The sequence below is a fragment of the Poecilia latipinna genome, unplaced genomic scaffold (genome assembly GCF_001443285.1).
Source record: "Poecilia latipinna isolate Pla-1442-1.1 unplaced genomic scaffold, P_latipinna-1.0 Scaffold186, whole genome shotgun sequence".
NCBI classification, from domain to species: domain Eukaryota; kingdom Metazoa; phylum Chordata; class Actinopteri; order Cyprinodontiformes; family Poeciliidae; genus Poecilia; species Poecilia latipinna.
In genome coordinates, this window is record NW_015112802.1 from 494308 (window position 1) to 516844 (window position 22537).

The window sequence follows — 22537 nt, forward strand, 5'->3', positions numbered from 1 at the left end:
CTTTTCTAAGAGTCTGAATGTTTCCATAAATCTGTCAGTGCACCATGACTAAAATGCTAGCTGCGCTAACCCTAAAGCACCAATCATAAACATTGACTCTGCAAGCACTAGACCGCCATACCAACACAGTATGAAGCAGAAGCTAATGCTAAAGGGCTAACTTGAATAAAAAATTATATTTGCCCTTGAAAAACTACAAATCTCAAGTAAAAATGAATTTTGAGATAATGTTCTATCATGCCCCTATATATTGTATGCATATTATTAAATTATTAATAATTTAATAATTTAATAATTTTCCCCTCAAGTAATGGAGGGGAAAAGAAGAGAGAGAAACGGAACTGCTGCATAAACGGCCTTCTTTTACTTCAAAATAAGAGCATGAATACACGCACAGTACTTAAAGAATTTGAGAAGTCGATGTCAAAAACATTGACACAGATGTCAAACTTTATTCAACTGATAGTTTACAAAACAGCCAAGTAAATTGGCACATCAGAAAAATGTAACTAGAGGAAACTAAGTGCACTAAATATTTTCAAAGCTAGCAAAAGTGTTAGCACTAAACAAAATATGAGTTCTGCTATTGGCACATTAGCAGGCATGTGCCTCTCACTTTATTCTATTCAGTTCTATTCTAATCACAGTTCATGTGTTTTTGAATATATATATATATATATATATATATATATAAGGCCCATTATTTCACAGGGTGTCCAAAACATCAGCCATCTGTATGAATCAATTTTTCATAAACATGAGACCGTAATGAGACTTGCACGGATGTGAAATGTAAGTTTTCCCATCAAAGCCTCAATAAAAATTACAGTATTTCATTGGCAAAATTTGATCTCCGGATCTGTAATTGATAACACGTTTGATCTGAGCGAATCCGATGCCCCTAAATGTACACGGACGAGGCCGCTAAGGCGTGAAGCTCACCCTGCCACCTCCACCTCTCACCACCCCGTCTTTGAACCCCAGAGGGTGTCAGGGTGAGTGCAGGGAAGGGCAGAATTCCAGTCATAACAGTGAATTACCCTCTGAATGTTTCGCAGCCCTGAGCCAGGTGACTCATCGGCATTCACGGCTGATTATCTCCTCAGAAAAAAAAAAAAAAACGGGTTTGTGCCCGTGCATGTGTTGACGCAGAAAGAAAGTGGCTTTGTTGTGGTGAGCGTTTTTGACAGGGGGGGTTGTGAATCCACAGCTTATGCAAAGGAACGTTTCTGAGAAGGTGTAGGTCGAAGTGTAACGCGTGTGGACGGAATGTTCATCCGTCCACACACACACCTACAGGTACATTTCCTTCGCGTATGTCAAAACTCACACCTTGTAGCGCAAGTAAGAGTGGTCTGACTTCTAAAAGGCGGGAGAAGATGAATTTCCTGTTGACTCTAAACGCTGCAAACCGTAACGAGACTCATACTGATTCAGTTACAGTGTCATTTTTAACCAGAGACGATGACAAACACGGCACCGAAGTTACAGAAGCGGACAGTTTAATGGAACTGCATCAACTCATATTCTGTTGCTTTCAAACATTAGATTGTGCAACAGTGGATTCATGGGAACGTCTGTGTCTTGGCCAGACCTTGGACTTTATAGCTGCTTCCTGTCCATCAGCAGGTTCACCCATTAGCAGAAACCAATGCTAAGTTAGAACAAATGAGCACATATTCATACTGTAAATGTTTCAGACAAGACTAATGGGTGTCGGGCAGATTTTTTCTCTCCTAGTGATTTATAATGTGACCTTGTATATCACATTTTTGCTTTGGAAAACTCTGAAGCTGCCAGTGGAGTTGAATGATATCCCCTTTCAGGATTAAAAGAAAACCCAAATACAGTTTCCTAATAAGAAACATAAAGTGGCAGCATTAAGAAAACATACTGCTCTACGCATAATGTTTACAAAAGTCCACCGTGTTCAGTTGAAGTCACTTTTAATGCAGTAAAAGATGCATGTTTTTTAAATTTCTCTGACATTGAACATTTTATGTCTGTCTCAGTTTTACAAAAAAATCTTTCTATTTGGTAAATAACATAATAATATAATGTTTTAATAGATAATTCTTAATACTTTCTTTAAAGTCTGACAGCCATAAAGAAAAAGGAGATTCCAGCCTACCAGAATTATTCCAAGCCTGGATCAATGACTCAGAGCTGAGGTAAAGGTTTGTGTTCAACAATAAAAATTAGACTGGGTTATTATGAAACAGTTCCGTGGCCAAAACCACTGCTGACGAACAGGGTGGGAGTATCATGCTGTGTGGGTGTTTTTCTGCAGGAGGTGCGTCCATTTCACAAAGTAGTAGGAGTCATGACAAAAAACAAACTCAAACATATCAAAATATTGAAGTAGCATCTCAAAGCATCTGGAATGTAAAGCTTTGGTTCAAATGGGTCTTCTACCCCTAAAACATACAGCCAAATGAACGACAAGCAGGTTTTAGACAACAAAGTCGATGTTTCTGGGAGTCAGGGTGAGAAGCTGGCTCAGTTAAAGCAGCTCTGTCTTGAGGAATGAGACATAATTCCAGCAAACTACAGGAAGAAAAAAAAAAAGACGCAAGGAAAGGAAACGCAAAACGTCTGAGCTGGATGATACGTTTTAAAGGCAATTCTGTCAAATATACAGAAGTGTGTAAACTTCTGAGTTTAAGGAAACTTAAAGAAAGTTCTGTACAGTTTCTGTATTACTCTTTCATTATTCTGGTAATTAACAAATAATAATCCTAGCTGAACCAGGAAACGTTTATTCTGACTGAGTGTTGGACAGCGAGAAAAAAAGAGGTTGTTTTTTTTTTTCACTGTTGAGAGGATAGGAAAATGTCGGATATCGACATTAACCCAAATGTTCACATCGATTCATCCATACGTTTTGTGACCCTTTACTGTGCACAAAAATCTTAATTTACTAATGATAACAGGCATAACTATTTATAACCTGTAGTGTTATTTAGATTTTGAGTAACACACTAGATGTCAATTATTGTGCACAACGTTGTATTTTTACCAACACTCAGATTATATTTAACTGGTTAATTCGTCAGATTATCTGTTGGGGTAGCTAGCCTGCAGCCTGCTGCTTTACAGTAATGCCAATTGTAGAGGAATGATTGTAATAGTCACTGTAGTACATAAACTGGCCAGTAGGTGTCACATCATATTGTCAATCTGTGATGTACATGTATCCTACATGCTTTGAAAATCACCTGAAAACTTTAGTATTAAATGAAGTTAACACTCTGCACTGTTTTTTTTATGTAACAGGTGATCAGCAAATAGCAAAACTATAATCTGAAAAGCAATATTGTGATGTAATGATAGGTGGTGAAGATTGTCTCTGTATTAAAACACAGAAAAGCTCTTTCTTGTACAAGTCAATTCTCAAATCAGTTTTGGGAAAAGTTTGGTACCACATCTGTGTAGAAACGCAGATGTTGTGTGTTCCATCTACAAACTGCGTCATTCTGAAACCTTGAACCTGTTAGTTATTCAGGTTAGATAATATCATCATTGTACAGAACGCCGCATCATCCCTCATACAAGTTAAATCATTTTCTGGTCTTTTATGCTCCTTGGATTAAGTCTGTCATTCTGGGAAGAAACACTCCCAGCTTCAGGTTTGTGTTCATTAGCAGTGACAGTTGCTTTTAAGTGGCCAAGTGAAGCAAAACTATGAATACAAAATCCATCTGTCACAGAACCAGACATGCTGGTTAGCTAATAGCCCAAGAGAGTTTAGTCACTTTTTTTCTTTTTTTTTTCTTTTTACGCCGATTTGTCAGGAAAATTCGAAGCCGGTCAGAGATGATCGGAGGATGGATGGAACTAAGAACAGGGAAGACAGAAGGAAAAGCTGTTAGAGGTTGAAGAAGAATTGAGCCTGGGGCAGATATTCACTTCCAGGCGCAAAACAACTCCAAACATTCCTGCTGATGTTGTCTGAACTTGAGCTGTTCTGCAGAGAGGCCTGGGGAAAATTAAATTCAGGATCTAGATTTGAAAAGCCGGTAGCAACACAAACAGAACTGTTGCTGAAATTTCAGTAAAAGCTGAAGGGATTACTTGACGTAGGTCTAATTAAAACACACCAAAGTTTGGAAAGTTCCTGGGCAAAATGCGAACCCCCTAAAATTACCCCCCAAAAAACTTCAGGGGTATGAATAGATTTGCAACTACTTTCTGTTCTAACAGCATCTGGATCCTCGATTGTCACTTTCCAACTGTCTCTTCTGAAGCTCCGGATCTGGAATTCCCACTTTGTCAGCGCTGCCAAGTTGGACACAGATCCCCGTTTCTTAAAGAGTTTTTTTTTCCCAAGCACACAGTTTACATGTGCAACAGAGAGAATCAGTAATAGGTTACTACCCCTCGACAGCGTGAAAGCGATCATCATAACAGAGCACAGAGCGGGAGAAAACATATTTCAGAGCTGTCACACTTCAAACAGAGACGGCAATCTCAGAAGTGAAAGCAGCTGCGGGATTGTTTGTGTGGCGATGCGAGCTGGGAGTCTGTTCGCACTCAAGCTGAGAGTGATTGCCACAGTTCGGTCTATTGGATAAGCAAACACGGTGGTTATTGGTTTAGTCCTTGGGTGAAAGAGAGGAAGTAACAGAAAAGCGAAGGCCCTTAATCCACGTTTTTCTTCTCCAAACAGGCCAGACAGATGCAGTATGGCTGGTTGGGGGAACGTTTCCGCCTGGGTTTCTTTAGGTACAAAGGAGAGGAGGCCTGTGTTACCTTGATGTGGTTCTCTTTGTACTCTTCATCTGACAGAGAGCATCATGACTGACACCCTACACACCTACGCTGATCAGTGGTAAGGGTCTCCCCTTCTCGCTGGCCTCTTTTTGAAATGGATCTTCTGCTTCTTTTGATGTTTCTCAACCCCTATGATTTGCAGTCACATCTAGACAAATCTTAGATTACATCCCACAATCCCTCCTTCAGCCCCCTCCCCCCAACCCCTTGTGGCCCTTTCCAGCCGAGCCTCCTGGTGGGAGCGCAAACAAACACGGAGCTCAGGAGCAAGTTTGACGATCGGGGAATGTCCTATCTGCAAACTCAGTAAGATGGGGTAAATGGATTGCCAGCAAAGGTTGTGCGAGGTAGAAGAGGGACAGAGCAGTAATAGTTTACCAAACAAAATCAGACAAAGAGATCAGGGGAGCTAATCCAGCATCAAGCCTAATACAATCACTGAAGCAGGAATAGACTGCAGGGCTCAGCAGAGGCTTTGGCTCGTGTGTGTGTGGAGTGTTCCACCATCCTGGACGCACACACACCACTCACAAAACTCACAAATGGCTGTAAAACTAAAAAACATCATTTTGTTTGACTTGAATTATGATAAACGAGTTCTTGATTGATATATATTGATACTTATTGAGAAAACTGACCGTACTTTAGGATTTTTTTGCATCGTTACAAGCTGTTGATATTGACAATATTACTCTAAACTAAAGAAGTTTATCTGTGGCTCATTGTCATAAGCAGGAAACGTCTCGTCTATCACAACAGTAAGTCTACTTTACTCATTAATACTGAAGGTTTTTCTACACCAAGATGACAGTCAGAAATGTGGAATGTGTGGAACTTCATCTGTCATCCATCTCATGTCATTTGGTTTCAACTCTGTGATTGGTTCAGTCACGAAGGAGCTCTGTGGCTGCCTGTTCAGTGAATAACTGCTCAAGAATCAAGAAATGCGAGCAACACGCCCTAAATTTGCATCCTACACAAAGTTTCTTCCTGTTTATCTTTCTGAACTAAGTAATACTTTCCCCAACAACATGATCCGACAGAGTGACGTCTTCTGGTACGCCGCGTTGCAAGACCGATTCCTGCAGAGAGAAATCTGCTCTGGTGTTTGGTAGATGGTCTGACATTGGGAGACCCAGCAGGGTCTGTGGCCGCTGATGGTCCTGACTAATTCGCATAGCAGATCTGGGACGAGGCCACACTCCACCACCGACTAAGGAGGATTGTAGTCTTACGCACAACTCAATCTGTATTCTCTTGTGATTGTGATCTTGCTAATCTCCAGAAAATCCTGCTGTCTCTCGTGCCAACTTGCAATAGGGGTTAATGGAGGCAGAGCGGGTTACTGCCCCCACCTCCTCCACCGCCCCCGAGGCAAATAAGCAAGTTGGGCAAGATCCATAAAATCAAACGGAACGTTACGTAGGCAAATCTGAAGACGCACGCGTTTGGCATATTACTGTTAAATTCTGTTCAAGAGCAAACGAGTCAACTGCTTGATGTGTCACAGCAGTATAGACGACACACTGTTTACAATCCTCCCTCAAGCAAAGTATGTATCACATTTCCTCAAACAAGACAACAACCTAGATTGACAATACACTGACATTTTTACACAAGACATTATTGAAGCCTGTCTGTGAATTTGTCAGTAATTCATGGAGCTATAAAGAGTGCAAAAAAATATAATAAAATGGTGGTCTAGCTTTGCATGCCATGCTTGTAAAACTAGTCTAGGTCATTCATATGAATTTGCTTATCTATCAAATCTTTGTTTTCCCTTTCAAAAAGGGACAATGAACAACACATAATATGCCAGAGTTAGCCTTGAAAGCTAGCTTTCATCTGCAGGCCCTCAAGGTAAATTCAGTATAAAGATAAATATACATTCTTACAAAATAAGAAAATAAAAAAATTATAAATAAAAAGCATTTTATATAAAAAGAACACAAGTTACAAATTCAAGTTACAAATTCAAAAATAATAAAAAGCCATAAAGCACAAAAGTTTACCATGACACAAACAATACATTAAAAAATTAAGTTAAAATCACATGATTGCATGTGACCCGATTTGCACGCTGCGCTGAAACAGCTGGCAGCGTCAGACAGAGCTGCTTTCAGAGTTCATCTCATGTTAGCTGAATTATCAACAAGTCCTATCAAAATGCAAAGAAGCCATGCTAGCATTAGCCTAGCACTTAAAAATACTACTCCTCGTGAACACATTGTCGGCAGGAGCAAGATGACGTGGAAACAAACTGAGCATCAGAACGAAAACAATCCTGATGATCAAATCCCAGCTTTTTTACAGTTAACATAAAAACATCCATATTTGAATTTGCGCAAACACAGTAATCTCTCTCAATTATTGTGATTTGCTCGCATGTATGAAAGCTAACATTGAGATCATGCTGCATCCACATGATCCCTTATTCAATTTACGACAAACCCAAATGTTATCATCTTTTTTCTTATTAGCCTCTCTCTGTACATAAAACAAAACGCAGTGTATTCACTAATCGGGCCAAAGATGAACATGATTCAGTTGTGGATCTTAATGATTTCTCTTACATCGTCCTGCTGTCACTCATGTGAGATTCAACCAGGAGGCCAACCTAAGCGGAGTGAACTTGGTGGAGCTGGAGAGGCAGTTAGGAGAAAAAAAAAATTGGCACCAGTATGGAAAATTACAACAGCAGAGCTTGTATTGTACAGTAGTAGAAAACCCCCCAATGGGCATTCATTTCAGCTTTTAGCAATTAATGAATCACTGGAGAACAGTGCTCACCGCACCAGTCGGCACAGTAACTTCAAACGTTGCAGTGAAATATAATCCAAGACGGCGTTGAAGGATGAGAAGACTGCATGCGACTGTACATTGCTCCACCCTAAAAGGTTTCAGTGAAACAAACACATTACAAACACTAATCCATATCACATGGCCGCAGACGCAGCTCCTTATTTGGTCTTTGTCAAACGAGGGACAAACGAGAAAGTCAAAATAGGATCGGCTTTGCTTTCTGGTTCTCCAAATACCTCAAAAAGTAAATCCAATAACTGAACCACTTAAGAGACAGGAATTTAAAAAAAAATTGGTGTGCAAGCTTCTTTCGTTAGTGCGTTTTTACACAGGATAAAGCAATTAGACAGCAAATATTTCCCGCTAAGCTGTGAAGTGTAAAGCCAAAAACAAGACTCTACTCATTTCACAAGAGTCTTTATGAGGATTTATGATTAGATTGAACTGCATTAAAACGCAATGCAGTTATTATCTCGGGTCATCACAGGTGTAAAAACCAGCGAATTTCAGGATACAAGCTGCCTTTCCATTGATCATAAAAGATGCGCAAACTGGAATTATGGTGCTAGTTTGTACATAAGCAGAGAGAAATTGAAATGTAGCTTCAGCTGTGTTTTTTCCCCATATTTTAATACACCTCTATAGCATTTCCACATCAAGGTGTTCAAAACCTCATTTTCAAATTTAAGTCACTCTGTTGTAATTCCCTGAATGTATCAACACAGATCCTCTGTGGTTTATTGTTCTATAATGAACAATCAACAGATCTGAAGGACATTAAGCCAATCAGCAGCACCAGCTTTTCAAAAAGTAAAGCTAAAAATGACTCCTAACACATTTAAAAGTCCTATATCTTTTCAGAGGCTAAATGTTTCATTTTAGCCAGACATTTTCACAGATAAGTTAGATTTATGATTGATCTCAATATTAAAATGGCGTAGAATGCGTAAATTAAATGAGAGCTACGTCCTACACTTCCAGTTCAATTTAGTTTACTTCCATTGCAGGAAGTCGCATCGTTTCCAACATTCAGCCAAGTTCTTGACTTCTTGTCGTGAACTTCTCAAAATTGATTCTGTTGTGGGGGGGTTGGCGGCAAAAAAAACACAACATGTCATCATAATGGCTTCCCCAAACTTTTGCTTGGGGTAAAAAAATAACAAAAAAAAACTATAAAAGAGTTATTGCTGGAAAATTTGTAAAATATTGGTTGAAACCAACGATGGACCTGTGGGTATACATTCCTTCAGTGTTACAGATTTAACTAGTAAAACTGTTACATACATTAGATAACGGGCTTCCTGTGTGGGACGGACTGCGTCCCATAAATCTCACTTCCTGTTCTTCCTCTGTCATCAGAACGATGTTAAATCTCGACATGAAGACATGAAACCCACCTCAGAGTCACTCACCGTGACGGTCTAAGCTCCCGCGGTTCTTTTTGTCTACGATGTTTTTGTAAAACAAACATTAAAAAATTCACTTGAAGCCCACTGCACCGAACTGCTGATAATGTGGAGAAACAGTTGCGTTTTGTCCCAATTCACCAAAATATAAACCGACTATGGTAAAGAGTACTGAATCTAACAAACAAACAGAGAAATTAAATGAACCCCAACCCATTTTGTGCTCCAAACAACTCAACCCTAACCCTGAAAGATTCTTCTTGGGTTTTTTTGTTTCGCTTTTTGATTATCAAACTAATTTTAAAACCAAAGGACAACTTGAGTAAATACAAAAAGCTGTTTTCAAATGATTATTTATATTATTAAAGTACATTATCCCTAACTGATGAAGTAGACCTGAGTAAGTCACGAATGACATGTTTTTGACCCATTTTATTTTTGAAGATAGCAGAATTTTCCCAGCCTCTCTGAGACATGATTACTGCCAGACCTGCAGGTTCAAGAAAAGGTCGAGAAAAGCGACGCATCATGTGCAGACCGAGAGAAATTCAAGAAAAGAGGTTCTGAGGCTCTACTGTGAAGCAACGGAGCAGCGTTTCCTTTACAAACGTCAGCAAAACTTTGTCAATGTTCTGCTAATGTTGAAAAAAAAAAACACCATTTCACAATTGGTGTGTTTTCATTACATAAGTAATGGAATTAAAATCAGGCGTGAGTAAGTTTGTTTCTGTGATAAGTTATTAAAAACATGCTGCACCATCATCCTCCAACCACTTCCTGTCGTCGTCTTCTTCGTGGTTTGTGCCAGTGGCAGCGTAGTTATCGATAATCAGACGTGTATGATGGAAAAAAGTGTTTCCATTGCGGCTTTGAAAAATACACAAAAGAACCATCCCAAAATCCGAGGTTGTGGTAAAGCAAACCAGTTAAAACAGGCTCTGGTAGCAGACCTCTTTGGTGGAAAAGCTCTAAAATTGACAACAAATGTAGATTTTCTCCTTTTCTGCCCAAAGATTTCTGGGAAAATATTCTGTGGATTCATATAAGAGAAACTTTGTGAAATGTTCATGTCATTAGATCTGATTTCAAACTAACACAGATCTTTGGAAAAACACCACACTGACAGTCAGACACGGCAGTGGCAGTGGGATGGTGTGGGGGAGCTTTACTGCTTAATGACATCATCACTTCCTGTGACCGCTGGAGCCATGATTTCTGCTCTAACAGAAGATCCTGAAGGAGAAAAAGCCTGACCATCACTTCATGACCCTAAGCTCAAGAAAAAAGAAAAGAAGCTTTGCAGCAGCAATAATCCAGAGCACACCAACAGATTCATCTCTAGATGGCTCAAAAAGCTAAATAATGGTTTTGCAGAAGCCTAGTCAAAGTCCAGGCTGGATAAAATCAAGTGGAGTTAGCTTAAATAGGGCCTTCAATGTGGCTGAATAAAACAATTCTACAAAGAAAAGTGGGTCATAATTTCTCTAAAGGTGTAAAAGACTGACTGATCCATGATGAAGCTGTAACACATCAGCATCAGGTGAAGGGAGTGGTTTTAATTTTACATAGAAATAAGTTAGTTTGGATAACATTTTTCACTTGATAAAAGCACAGCTTGGAAATTACAGTCCATCCTTGAAATTCAAATTTGTTTCGCTAAAAAATTTAAGTGAGACAAAAACAAACAAAAAAAAAAACACAGCGGGAAGTACATAGCGACATAACTATCTAATTTAATGTTAAGTGACATCGTCGTGGTGATCAAAACCTACGACGAAATATCAAACATTTTCCAATTTCAAAGTCTTTTCTAAAAAATTTCTGAAATGAATCTCAAAGTTTCTGAGTTATTTTGCGCAAATTTGTGACTTCTCAAACAAAGACATTTCTAATTTTTTTCTAGAAAATTCATGAGACTAACCTAAAAATGTCAGTGTTTTTTGGCAGAAATGTACTCCTCCTTTCTTTCTATCTACATCAGTCCAAACATGCCGTTGTAAAGACCAGACGTTTTACCACAAAACTAAAATCAGCCGGTCAACCCACCACACCAGTCTTCTGTTCTGTTTCCCTCCAGGTAGAGATTCAAACTAGGATTAGTATCATGTTAGCGTTAAGGTCAAACCAAATGTGCAGACAAGTGTAGCGGATTGGATTTGTGCGGGTTGAGCTTCAGAATGCGTCTAAAAGCAGCAGGTTTCGCCTGCGGGTCATCTGAACATCTGCCAGCTCAGATATCAAAGGTGGATCCATCAGTCTAACGTATGTCACTCCGAGGTGTCTCCTTCTGAGGAGATAATGAGGTGGGACTTCCTGGTGGGCTGCATGCAGTCTGTTAGCACGGTGGTTTGGCTCAAAGGAAACTGAAATACTTTAGATATAGCATGTCAGGTGTTGCCGCGGTGAGGGGTCAGCAGGGTGAGTCGGCAGCAGGTTGGAGGACAAAACGGGAAACTTTTGGCCTCAAACAGCACCCTTCTTATTGGGTCGTTTTTAGATAGGCTAAAAACATGGCATATCTACGGTGGCCCTGAAGTGCAAACCACATCAACAAATCACTCAACACTAGTTCAAATTAAAAAATACAAGATATTAAAAAACACATTAGCTAAGATCAAGAACAAATTAGGGAAACACAACATCCTTAATTTGTAGTTGTTGCTCAACTACAAATTAAATGAAATTGTAGTTGTTGTTTATGAACATCTATAAATTAAAAAATCACAGTGTTGGCACATCATCACAAATGATTTCATCCAATCAGCGATCTCTTTGGTTTCCCACTGGGACCTGCCGCTTAAATTTTGTTAATGTTGTCGTGTTTTTGAACATGTAGTTGTGTTTTTCAGTTTTATCGTGTGCAGTGATTTGTTGATGTAGTTTGAACTTCAGGGCCACCGTACATGTCAGCTGATTTAGATTTTTCTATATTTTTTTTTAGTATCTGCAGATTAAAAGTCGTAGTTATGATTGCTTTATGGTCAATGGACTGAATTTCTACAGATCCATTCTAGTCATATAGACTGACTACTCAAAGCGCTTTACAGTAGTGCTGTGCTCACACACCAGAAAGGCAATATGGGGTCAACTGCCTTGCCCAAGGCCACACCAACATGTGACAGGAGAGAGCTGGAAATGAACCTACAACTTTCCGATTGCAAGAGGACAATTAAGCCACAGTCGACAACTGCCTAAACATGAGCAATTCAGTTTTTTCAGTAGTGATTAATCCCATAACAAATCTAATTCTCAATAAGATTATACATATCCTCATAACCTGCATTTGCATGGGGTGATAAATTGGGTTATGTTGGAATTCAGGCCAGGAATTGGCTGTATCAGGGTCAAGTACTTTATGCAGAGGTCAAGAGTACAACAGAGAGAGGTTGGATGTAAACAGAGTTGGAAAACCAGGGAAGGTAAAGATCCGGATGGTGGGTTTAAGGAATCACATGTTCCCCGTCTGTTGTGTCACTGGGAAAGTAAGAAAAAGACAAACAGGGAGACTTTTGATTGTTGCAGTGCTGATTATTCCATCCCGGCTGCACTGAGCTGCGTCCGATCACACTTCCACTGATCCACCTCATCCACATCCTCGCAGTATGTTTTCCTCTAACTAGTCATAAGAATGTGCAGCACATAAACACTCTGCTAAATGTGTAAACCATCCCAGAGCAGCCAGGACTGTCAGACTGCAAAGCATACAGTAGAGGAGGAAGAGCAAACAGTAGAGGAAGTGTCGAGAACACGCCGGGAATTTCACCTCCGACTTCCGCAACACTTAGAAAAGCGTAAAAGATCGGGTCAGAAAACCTTAAAGCTTCGTCATGATTCAGGCTCTTGACCTAACATCACATTAACACAAATCTTTGTATTGTTTTAAAATACTCGAGTCCCACTTGACTTTATTATTAAGAGCCGTTGGCGTTCTGAAAAGCAAAGGCAGCTGACAAGAAACAGGGCCGAGTGTTTTCAGAAGAGGAGAGATGGGTGCAGCCCTGCTGCTCTGCAGGAAGGTTTCCTCACAGTTTGCTTAGACTTTGACACTCAACATGTCTTTTTTTTTTTTTTTTTTTTTTGCCAAACAGGATTTTGGCAAAAATCTTGTATTGTTTTCAATGAGAAGGTCATTTTTACAAGCTACAACCGACGGCGATCATCATAGTAACACTCATATACTTCCATGGAAATAATTTAATCTAAAAGTGGCAGCTGTGTAAGGGTTTATAAATACATGAGCCACTATCTATGAAAGTTAAACTGATGTTGCATAATAAACATCTTCGGCTTTGAACTTATTTGACTAGGTGTTAGCATGAATGCTAAACAGCTAAGGTAGATCTTTACCTTCTGCAGTTGAACTATTTACCACTCACAAGTATGACATTCCCATTTTCCAAATATCTAATCTATCCCTCTAACAGTCAGATAGACGTGAAGATCATCAGCAAAGACAAACTTTGAAATGAGAAAAACAAAGAGCCGAGAACAAAGCCCTGAAGAACTCTACAAGTGAGTGGAGAAGCATTTTCAGAGCACTATTTTGGTATTTCTGTTCGATCAAATAAGTAACATTTTCATCGTTTTTAACCTGCTACTATAATGATCCCTCCAGTTTTTCATGATTCCAAGCTTTTTTGGAGCTAATTCATGATTGTGAGTTTATTGCAAATTTTCTTAGCAAAAACAGTCAAAACGTTGAGTTTACATGGCTGCCAACTCCCACCTGCAGGTGGCAGTGTTTCTTACTTTTCTCACACTTCTGCCCTGGCCTGACTTGATGTCCAGCTACTGTCCACGATCAATATGAAGAGCAAAATTTAGGTTCTTTAAAATATAAAATAAAAATGTTTGTCCAGTCTGTCTGATTGTAATATTTCTTCTCATCTTTTTTCTTTGTATAGATTTTTGGAAGGGGTTTAAATTAAGAAAAAATATAGCAAAAATTTGTACGCCAAAAAATTAGTGACTTTTTCAATTACAACAGCCCACACTTGGCTTCACCTCAACAATTCACCCACCCGTCTTCTTCCAACACAATTCATTTTGTTCCTTCATTTCCATACCTGTAAATTTATAACCCTGTCTTCAAGTCGTGGTGTATTAGAAAACAAATTGATGGACGGAAGAATTCTCATTTCATTCAGTCGTTCTAAACTGAATCATTCCTTCGTCTGTCTGTCTGTTCTGACCAGAGTGAACTGGACCTGATCCTCCAGCTATATCCCTCAAGTCAAACCTCAGTGACCATTACTCACTTGTATCATGTCCATCAGGCTAACCCTGTTTGAAGCTGGGACTTCAGAGCGCTCGCCCCAATTATCTTCTTAAACCGCTGCTTAAAGGGGACTTCCCCACCGAATGAGGTCAAAATTCTTTGAAAGAGACCCAATTTTCCTGTCATGATCACCTATCAACTTAAACTGCTTCGCCTCGTTTTCAGACTTTTTCCTCGCAAATTTCTGGAAGCGGGGTCATGACATTGTGCAAGTAAACGTCACTCATTAGTGGAGATGAACAGCGAGCAGAATGCGTCGCCCGCTGACCCGGTCGGACATGGAGCGGGCTTCCATCACATGCGAAAATTTCCACAGCACCTTAATCAAAGATAAAGCTTCAAAGCCCGACCACACGGTAATAAATATGTCCATCACTGTACGTGCAAAGTTCAGAGTCTGACATCGGTCCTTCTGAGAACGAGTTTGCACTGCTCTTGATCTTTGACCTTTTACTTCCTGGCACAATCAGTTTGAAAGTTACACCTTTTTTTTTTCCTCTGTTTTTTGACTGAAGGATTTACAGCATTATAGTGCCTTGCTAAACGCTTGCACATTTCATTCAGACTGCACAATTGTGAAGCGGAAAGAGAATTTTATATATATATATATATATATACATATATATATATATATATATATATATATATATATATATATGTATATATATATATATATATATATATATATATATATATATATATAATTATTATTATTATTATCATTTAAAGAAAACCTAAAAAGTGTGAAAAGTGTGGCATGCTTTTGTATTCAGCCCCCTTTACTCTGATGCCTCAATTTAAAACAGAACTAGTGTAGTAGGCAGTCTTCTTGATGACACACAGGAGTGGCTGCATCATACTGTGGGAATCATTTTCTTGAATTTGATTAGTAGTAAGTGAACCATTAATCAATATTTGATGTATATTTGCTTTATGGTTTTAATTATATCTGACAAACTGTAATGTTTATTACTTGTTTCATACTTGATGTTTTTATGATGCAAAGCACTTTGAACTGCTTTGTTGCTGAAAAACAAAGCAACAAAGCAGACTTGATTTGTTCCTGCTCAAGAAGAGAAAGCCCACAGCATGATACAGCCACTGCCGTGTGTGTTTTTATCACCCATCATCATACACAGGTGTTTATTCAGAGGAGCCTGAATATAAGTACATGCTGCAGTTTTCAGGTTCTCATTTAATCAAAATGTGAGCATGTTCTCACTAGCTGTTTCCATCGACCACACAGTTAAACAATTTAACATTTTGAAAATAAATTTGCTTAATGAAAACATGGCAATTTAAAAAACAACTTTTTCAAGAAAAAGTTTTGGCGCTTGGATGAGGTGTTTAGTTTTAGTTTTTATTTATTTTTGGGGTATCGAAATTCATTTACAACTGCAACGGAAACGCTCGAGTCACATGACCAACAACTGGACGTCACAGGCGCAAACCACGAAGAAGAAGAGAACAGGAAGTAGTTGGAGAATGATGGCGCAGCATATATATTTTTAATTACCTGTCGCGCGAAGAAACTTATTAATGCAAACGCCACTTATGTTTACATTACTTATGCGAAACTTTTATTTTTTGTTACATTCGCGGAATTTTGACGAAGTTTAGCGCACATTTGTAACGGAAACGCAGCTACTTCCTTCGCTCCGTGTTTCTCTCTATTACATAAAATGTCAACAATACACACTAATGTTTGCGTTACTCTTCAAACACCTCCCATTAGCTCCACCCTCGTCGTATTGACTCCCCATTTTGTTTTCCTTCCATCTGTTTATCTAAGTGACTCCCTCAGTGCTGCAGGTAAACTCGCAGCTGGAGCCTCTCTCTCTCTCTCTCTCTCTCTCTCTCTCTCTCTCTCCCTCCAGACGGAAGCCATTACCGGATTCAAGTGTTCATAAAGTTGCATTATTGTTTTTCTTCCAAGTCAACTCCATTCGAGGCCTCTGCAGCAGCAGGAAGGCTCCCGACAAAAAAGGGCCCACAGCGCCCACTCAACCGCACATACTGCAGATTGGGGAGGAAACTTAGAGGAAAAGGAGAAAAAAAAAAAAAACAACTGTTCAACTTTCACTTATTTTAGTCCGTTTGGGTCATGTCCCACTTGTTTCAACTCGTTAAACTCCCCCAGAGAACGTTCAGTCTGACCATTTCTGAGCGGGACTCTTCTGCATTCACCAAACAATTATGCACGCATGCAGTAGGAGGCGGCGCGGCTGAGGAGGGGGACAAATAACCCCCCATTGAAGACATAGCCCGCCTTTGTTTTGGGACTCATCTGTTACAGATCAGCTTTCACACCTACAAACCGGCGCACGGGGGCCCCGCAATTAGCGCGTGGGGAGCCTGAAAGGCGCAAGCTGAACCGCTGTGGTGCGCACTCCCTGCAGCACCTGCCTTTCCGACTACTTAAGACTTTTAAGAACTAATGGAGTTACTGACATTCATGTGCATGTGTCAGTGTGTGTGTTTCGGTGTGTGTGCGTGTGCATTTGGAAATACCCATCCCTTTTGTCTACCTGCACACAGCCAGAGAGGCGAGTAAAATGAGTGCGCCCCCGCTGCGCTGCCTTCAGGGAGCGCACGGTGCGCGTCTCTCGTTCTGCTCCGTTTTCCTACTGGAATTCAGCGGTGACCTGCGGGTTTGCCCATTTCTGAAGGAACTAAAATGTAAAATGTGACTTTAGAGCGAAATATACAGTCTCTGAAACTTTTTCAGCCTAAAAGGAAAAAAAACCCTCCAAATCTGGCTAAAACGCAAAGAGCGCGTCTTTGGAAACTTTGGAAACGGAGCTGCTGGAGGATTAGGTTCACTTTCTCTGTTTCTATTGGATCAAATTTCTGTCTTGAAAGTAAGAAAAAAAGAAGAAGAAGAACTTTGTGCCCAGGAAAAAGCACCACAATTGTGGGGGGAAAAGGGGGGAAGAAAAAGTGCTCCTACCGTAATAAAGGTAACCATAGCATCGGCGGGTTAGTATCCAACACAGTCGACATGAAGGTGATTAATTCTCACACAGAAGCTTTTGGCGAAAACTTCCCACTTTCTGAGGACTGCCGCCTGTCAGTGCGCCACACTGGATCTGTGCAGGAGAGGAGAGGCTCAGGGTGTGCGCAACTCTCTCTCTCTCTCTGTCTCTCTCTCTCTCTTTTTTTTTTTTAAAGGACAGATGGCTGTTGGCGCAGGAGAGTCTCGCTTGCATGCAGCTCTGGCCGTTGTGTCACTGGAGAGCCTGCTGACATGAATTAGGACACCGAATTAGAAACGTGTGTTTGGAGTGAGGGCGTGCGTATCAGATGAAACCAAAAGTCACGCACGCACGTGACCTTTTTCTTTTTGTATCGCAAAAGGTGAAAAGTTCAAAGTTTCGAGAAACAACAAAAACACAACACACACCTATCGCCAACGAGCTCTTCCCGAGCGACTGGCTGCAGGGGCGATCAGAGACTGTTGGAGGCCCCGAGCTGTGACTTATGGGAGCCCACCTGCAGAGACTTACAAAAAGTAGTGCAGTACACACACGCGCGCGCACACACACAATAACATTTTGCACCACTTTGTGTTGGTTCGTCACATAAGGTTGGATCAGAACTGATCTACCACATGTATCTGGGACTGTTTGCTTTTCTTGCTGCTCTATGGATTCATGATGGATGTGTTTGTTTATTGTCACACAGACTCGCTGTATTGTTTCTGAACGTAGAGAACATCTGGTGTTCCTTTTTCCATCACGTCTGAGAAATACATGCATGCTCCCTTTCCACCCTGCTATGTGGTTAACAAAAGTTTTTTTTTTTTTTTTTTTTTTTTTTTTTTTTTTTTTTTTTTTTTTTTGTAAATGTACCGTAATGCCCTTGAAATTCCTCTGCAGATGCACAATGCGTATTACTAATTCATGATGCAGGATGTTAGGCATTCATGTTGCTTGTGATGGGGATACTTGATAATGTTTTCTTTTTAAACCATTTCATGAAAATAACACAAGCAGAACAAAACAAATACATCTTTAACTCCTCTGGTAACTTTGGGATCAGAAGAAAATATTTAGTTAATTGCAGCTTTCTGCTTCTGTCACTAGATGTCACTGTGTCAAATACATCAAGCTTTTAAAGGGTCAGTATTATGTTTTTCAGGCATATAGTGCGATTTTATGACACAATCAAGTAATTATTTTGACCTCAGTTATTGTAAAAATGGACATTAACATATTTTTTAAACATGCATGAAAGAATCAAAGCAACACTCCAGATTCAATTTTGATTATGTAAAACTAAAACGAGTCTATTATATATAGTACTTCCCCTTTAAATGAGGGTTTCAAACTTTAACTATAAGCTCTACATCTGCTTACACTCATAGACACTTTTACTTGATACACTTTTTTTCCCTAAGAATTATTGCCACTCTATTTCTTTTCCCTGCGTATGACTAAGCATTAGTCATACATCACAAGAAGTCCCTTAATGCAGCATTGTAAATGTTTTATCATTACAATGCTAACATTTTTAGCTAGCAGGTCCTGGAGGCTCCCCCACAAGACATGACAACCGTGTTATTACCCCGAACCGAATGGGAAGTCATTAAATATGTAGGAGGAGGGGAAGTTTTAGTGGGAAGGAGCTTGGAAAGGAGATGAATATCTAAAAAATGAACAGACGATGGAAGAACATGCTGAAAAGGGAAGATGGGAGTGCTAGTGCTCATAATTCTGTTAGAAATTAAACTGCAAACTTCAGGAGACAAGAATTTGGAATACATCGAATCCATGCAATGTAATGTTCATCCATCAAAAACAGAGAGAGTTAAGGAGACAGAACTGCATCAAACTGTGGTACCATCAGTGATGTAATGTCCATTCATGTGTCTGTGGACAAACCAGCTCTAAACCAAAGTTTTTCACACATTTACAGGTAGTGACATAAGGAGTAAAGTACTATCAGGATTATTGTAATTGAAAATAATATGTAATCAATAGCTGGACCCAAACTCCTACATTGAAGTCTGAGGCTCCAGTGGTAAAAGGGGGGGCATTTTTTTTTTTTACTGTTCATGAATATAAAGCATGACCTGTCGTCTCTACTGATTTTCCCTTTACTTTGCCTTCTACTCTTTGTTGTAGATTCATATTTTCTTTTCAAATCCTTGTTAAATTTCCCCGTCCCCAAATATGATTTATATACACTACATAATTAATGAGGTGAAGTGTAGATTTGCTGCCAGTGGCTGAAACCAGGAGCGAAGAGGAGCTTTTCTCTCAGCTCAGCTGCCTCCCAGACATGTAGACAAATATACAGCGGAAGTAGGGAGCAGTGTGGTCTGTGTGTGTGCATGTGTGTGTGTGTGCATGTGTGTGTGTGTGTGTGTACCAGTGAACACACTACCTATGGCTCTGACAGCGAGGAACGTGTTTAACAGTTCAGAGCAAACACAGACCTCCCATTGAGGGGATGTGTTTGTGTTGACACGAGCTCATAATGGACCACTGGTCTTTAGGAAGCGGTGTGAGGACCGTCGGCCTTCGTCTGACAGTGGGTGGGTGCAATTATTTTTCCTTTCGGGGTGTTTGTATGAAGAAGTGAAGAATAACAGTTTTCATCAGCCAAAAGGTCCTTGATAATGAGCTTACAATTTATGTTACCACAAAAGTAAAAACACATGAACACATGTAGCACACACTTGTTGACACTCCTGCTTTTAAGACCTTGTGTGAACCTGTTTTGCTAATTGGACGGTTTCAAGACTTCTGTGATGTTTCGTAAGCTTGCTATAAAAATGAAATATAAATGTTAAATATGACTTAAAAGAAATTTGACACAGTAATTTAACGTATTGACGTTAGGCCTCTGTCTCTTTAAAAACACCTGTTCTTTCTGAAGCTCCACCTTCAGGAAGTCATCACAACGTCACTCTTCTATTGACCCCTTAAAAATGCTTTAACCAGCATTTCACTGAGAAGTAGCTCCTGTCGTCAGCTCAGCTGATGCTCAGTTCCACCAGGTGTTTACTAATTGCTGCTGGCTAGTCTTTAGGAGCCGAGTGGTGGAGAGCTGCTCTGTGAGGCAGAAGCTTGGAAACTCAGAGCTCAGAGGAGGAGCTCGGTCCACCCAGGAGCTTTGCCCAGCTGAATGGTTGCCATGGAGATTAAAGGATTTCTCAAACATGCATGAAAAAAATCAAAGTAACACTCCACATCTGTTTTTGATGAGGGAATAAAATTCTACCATGATAGAAACCTAAAAGTAAATTTTACATAATATTGGCCCTTTAAATGAATTTATTAGAGATCATGTATCAGCTTTATAAAAAGATAACTTATATGTCTTATACAGATTACAAACACTTGTTTATGTAGTTTGCCAGTTAGTATTTAGCATGACATAGTTTAAGGGCTAGCCGAGCCTCCAGGTTTCCATGGCAGCTACTCCTTATATCCAATCTCCTGCTTTCTCTCAGTCACAGCAACAGTTCTTCCCTGACTTTAGCCAAGTACATTTAGTTGTGAAATGTAATCAAGCCTCAGTGAAAGGGGTTCAGGGGGAGGAGTGTGTGTTATTGGCGAGCAGCGCACCGTGCAGCAGCTTTCTTTTCCTAAGCAAAGCCCTTCATCCCGTCTTCCTCTTGTTGTGGCTCTTGTCCGTCGGCCATCCTATCTATCCATCAAAGTGGGTTTGCTTTAACTTGGCTAATAGGCTGCAGATGCTGATCCGCATGGAATATCTACCATATCTCAGTAAACACTAATATTTTCCACAGCACCTCCATGACAGCGAGACCCAGAACGGCCAGAGAACAAACAGACTCAACATAATAATAGCATTTAAACTGCAAACAAAACAAAAAAAGAGCCAGTTGTGAACATCTAAACCAAACACTCTGGCTTTTTTTGGAAAGCCATAAAAATGTTATCAGAGAAATTAATTAGGATGAAAAATCTACCAGCTCAAAGTTGTTTTTTTCTGCGGGTGATCCAAGTTCATCATGTTTTTCATTCCCACACAGTTTTTCTGACAGCAGAACCCGCCACTTATTTACTTCCAGCGTTCGAATATGAAAGAATGTTCAGCTGGCAGCGGTATTTACTAATGTTTATTGATATTAAACATGAGGCGATCACGTTGTTTCCTAACAAGTAAGATAGCTACAGGATATTACTGACACATGAACCGTTTTTTTAATTTATAGCTTCTTTTCCCACTATTCAGTCAGCTTTTGATTTAATTTTGGCATCTACCTTTAAGGAGTCTTGTTACATAACATGTCCCTTAATATTTAAATCTGAAATGTTCTTTAAAAATCATATTGTAAGGACTTCTCTTACCTTGTTTATGTGATCACACATGTTTTATTCTATTTTAGTTCTAAACCCTGTATTCAACTTTCCAAAACTGGATTTTTCTTCTGGAGAAGACACTCTTCTCTTAACCTGCTACTGGGTCTTAAGCTGAAAAAAAATAAAAAATAAAATAAAAAAAACTAGAAAAATCCTAAAGAAAACTGAAGGTTTTGAGGTTAAAACTGACTTCAAGATTTTATTCATCTGGACCAAATCTTTAGTTTTAGCAACTGGCTAGCAGAATGCTGCCGCCACCATGTTTGACAGGGACAGTATGCAGTGGTGGACACACCTCCTGCTAACCTGCTAATAAAGGAGCTAATATTTCGTTTAGTGCTTTAGCATTTTTGCTAACTCTGAAAACATTAGCACAACCTGAGTTCATTTTTCCAGAGACATTTCACTGTTGTTCATACTCTTATTTTGAAATGGGTGAAGACTACTTAACCAGCAGCCCTGTTTCCTCTCATTATGTTCCCCCTCCTAAGAGAAACTTTATTGATAAAACAGCAAGTACAGAACAACTGAAGGAATTAGGGTTACGGAAGAATACAACACTGACATGAGCAAACAACCACAGGAACAAGGCGCTGGTTTTTATCTGGCTACTCTGGGACGGTTCAAACCAGAAAATAGGTTTAGGATGCAGGGAACATTTAGAAAGTTGAGAATCTTAAATGAATGTGTTAGTAATATGAATATTAATAACGGCTACTAGAAGCCTTGACTGCTGATATCAAGATGAGGCTGGTAGCAGGTGGTAAACCCCCGTAACCTAAAGTTGGGACAAACGGTTATCTTCAGTGTTGTGTTCAATACCCCCTAACCCGAGACCAAGACAAGACCAAGACCAGAGTGTATCGAGACCGAGACAAGACCAAGACTTTTGGGGTCCGAGACCAAGTCAAGACCAAGACCAGAGTGTATCGAGACCGAGA

At 39.8% G+C, this 22537-nt stretch overlaps 1 protein-coding gene across 2 annotated transcripts in view; it reads right to left on the reverse strand.

The window, feature by feature from the left end:
• The window catches only part of ntf3 (neurotrophin 3), a 59048-nt gene extending 41648 nt beyond the window's left edge, over positions 1-17400 (reverse strand). For both annotated transcript variants that reach the window (XR_001424747.1, XM_015030579.1), the window contains exon 1: positions 17210-17400. Coding sequence is in view for 1 of the 2 variants with exons in the window: in XM_015030579.1 (XP_014886065.1) it covers positions 17210-17227 (18 nt within the window). In the remaining variant the exon portion in view is untranslated. The remainder of the gene's footprint in view (positions 1-17209) is intronic.
• Positions 17401-22537: the final 5137 nt, after the last annotated feature.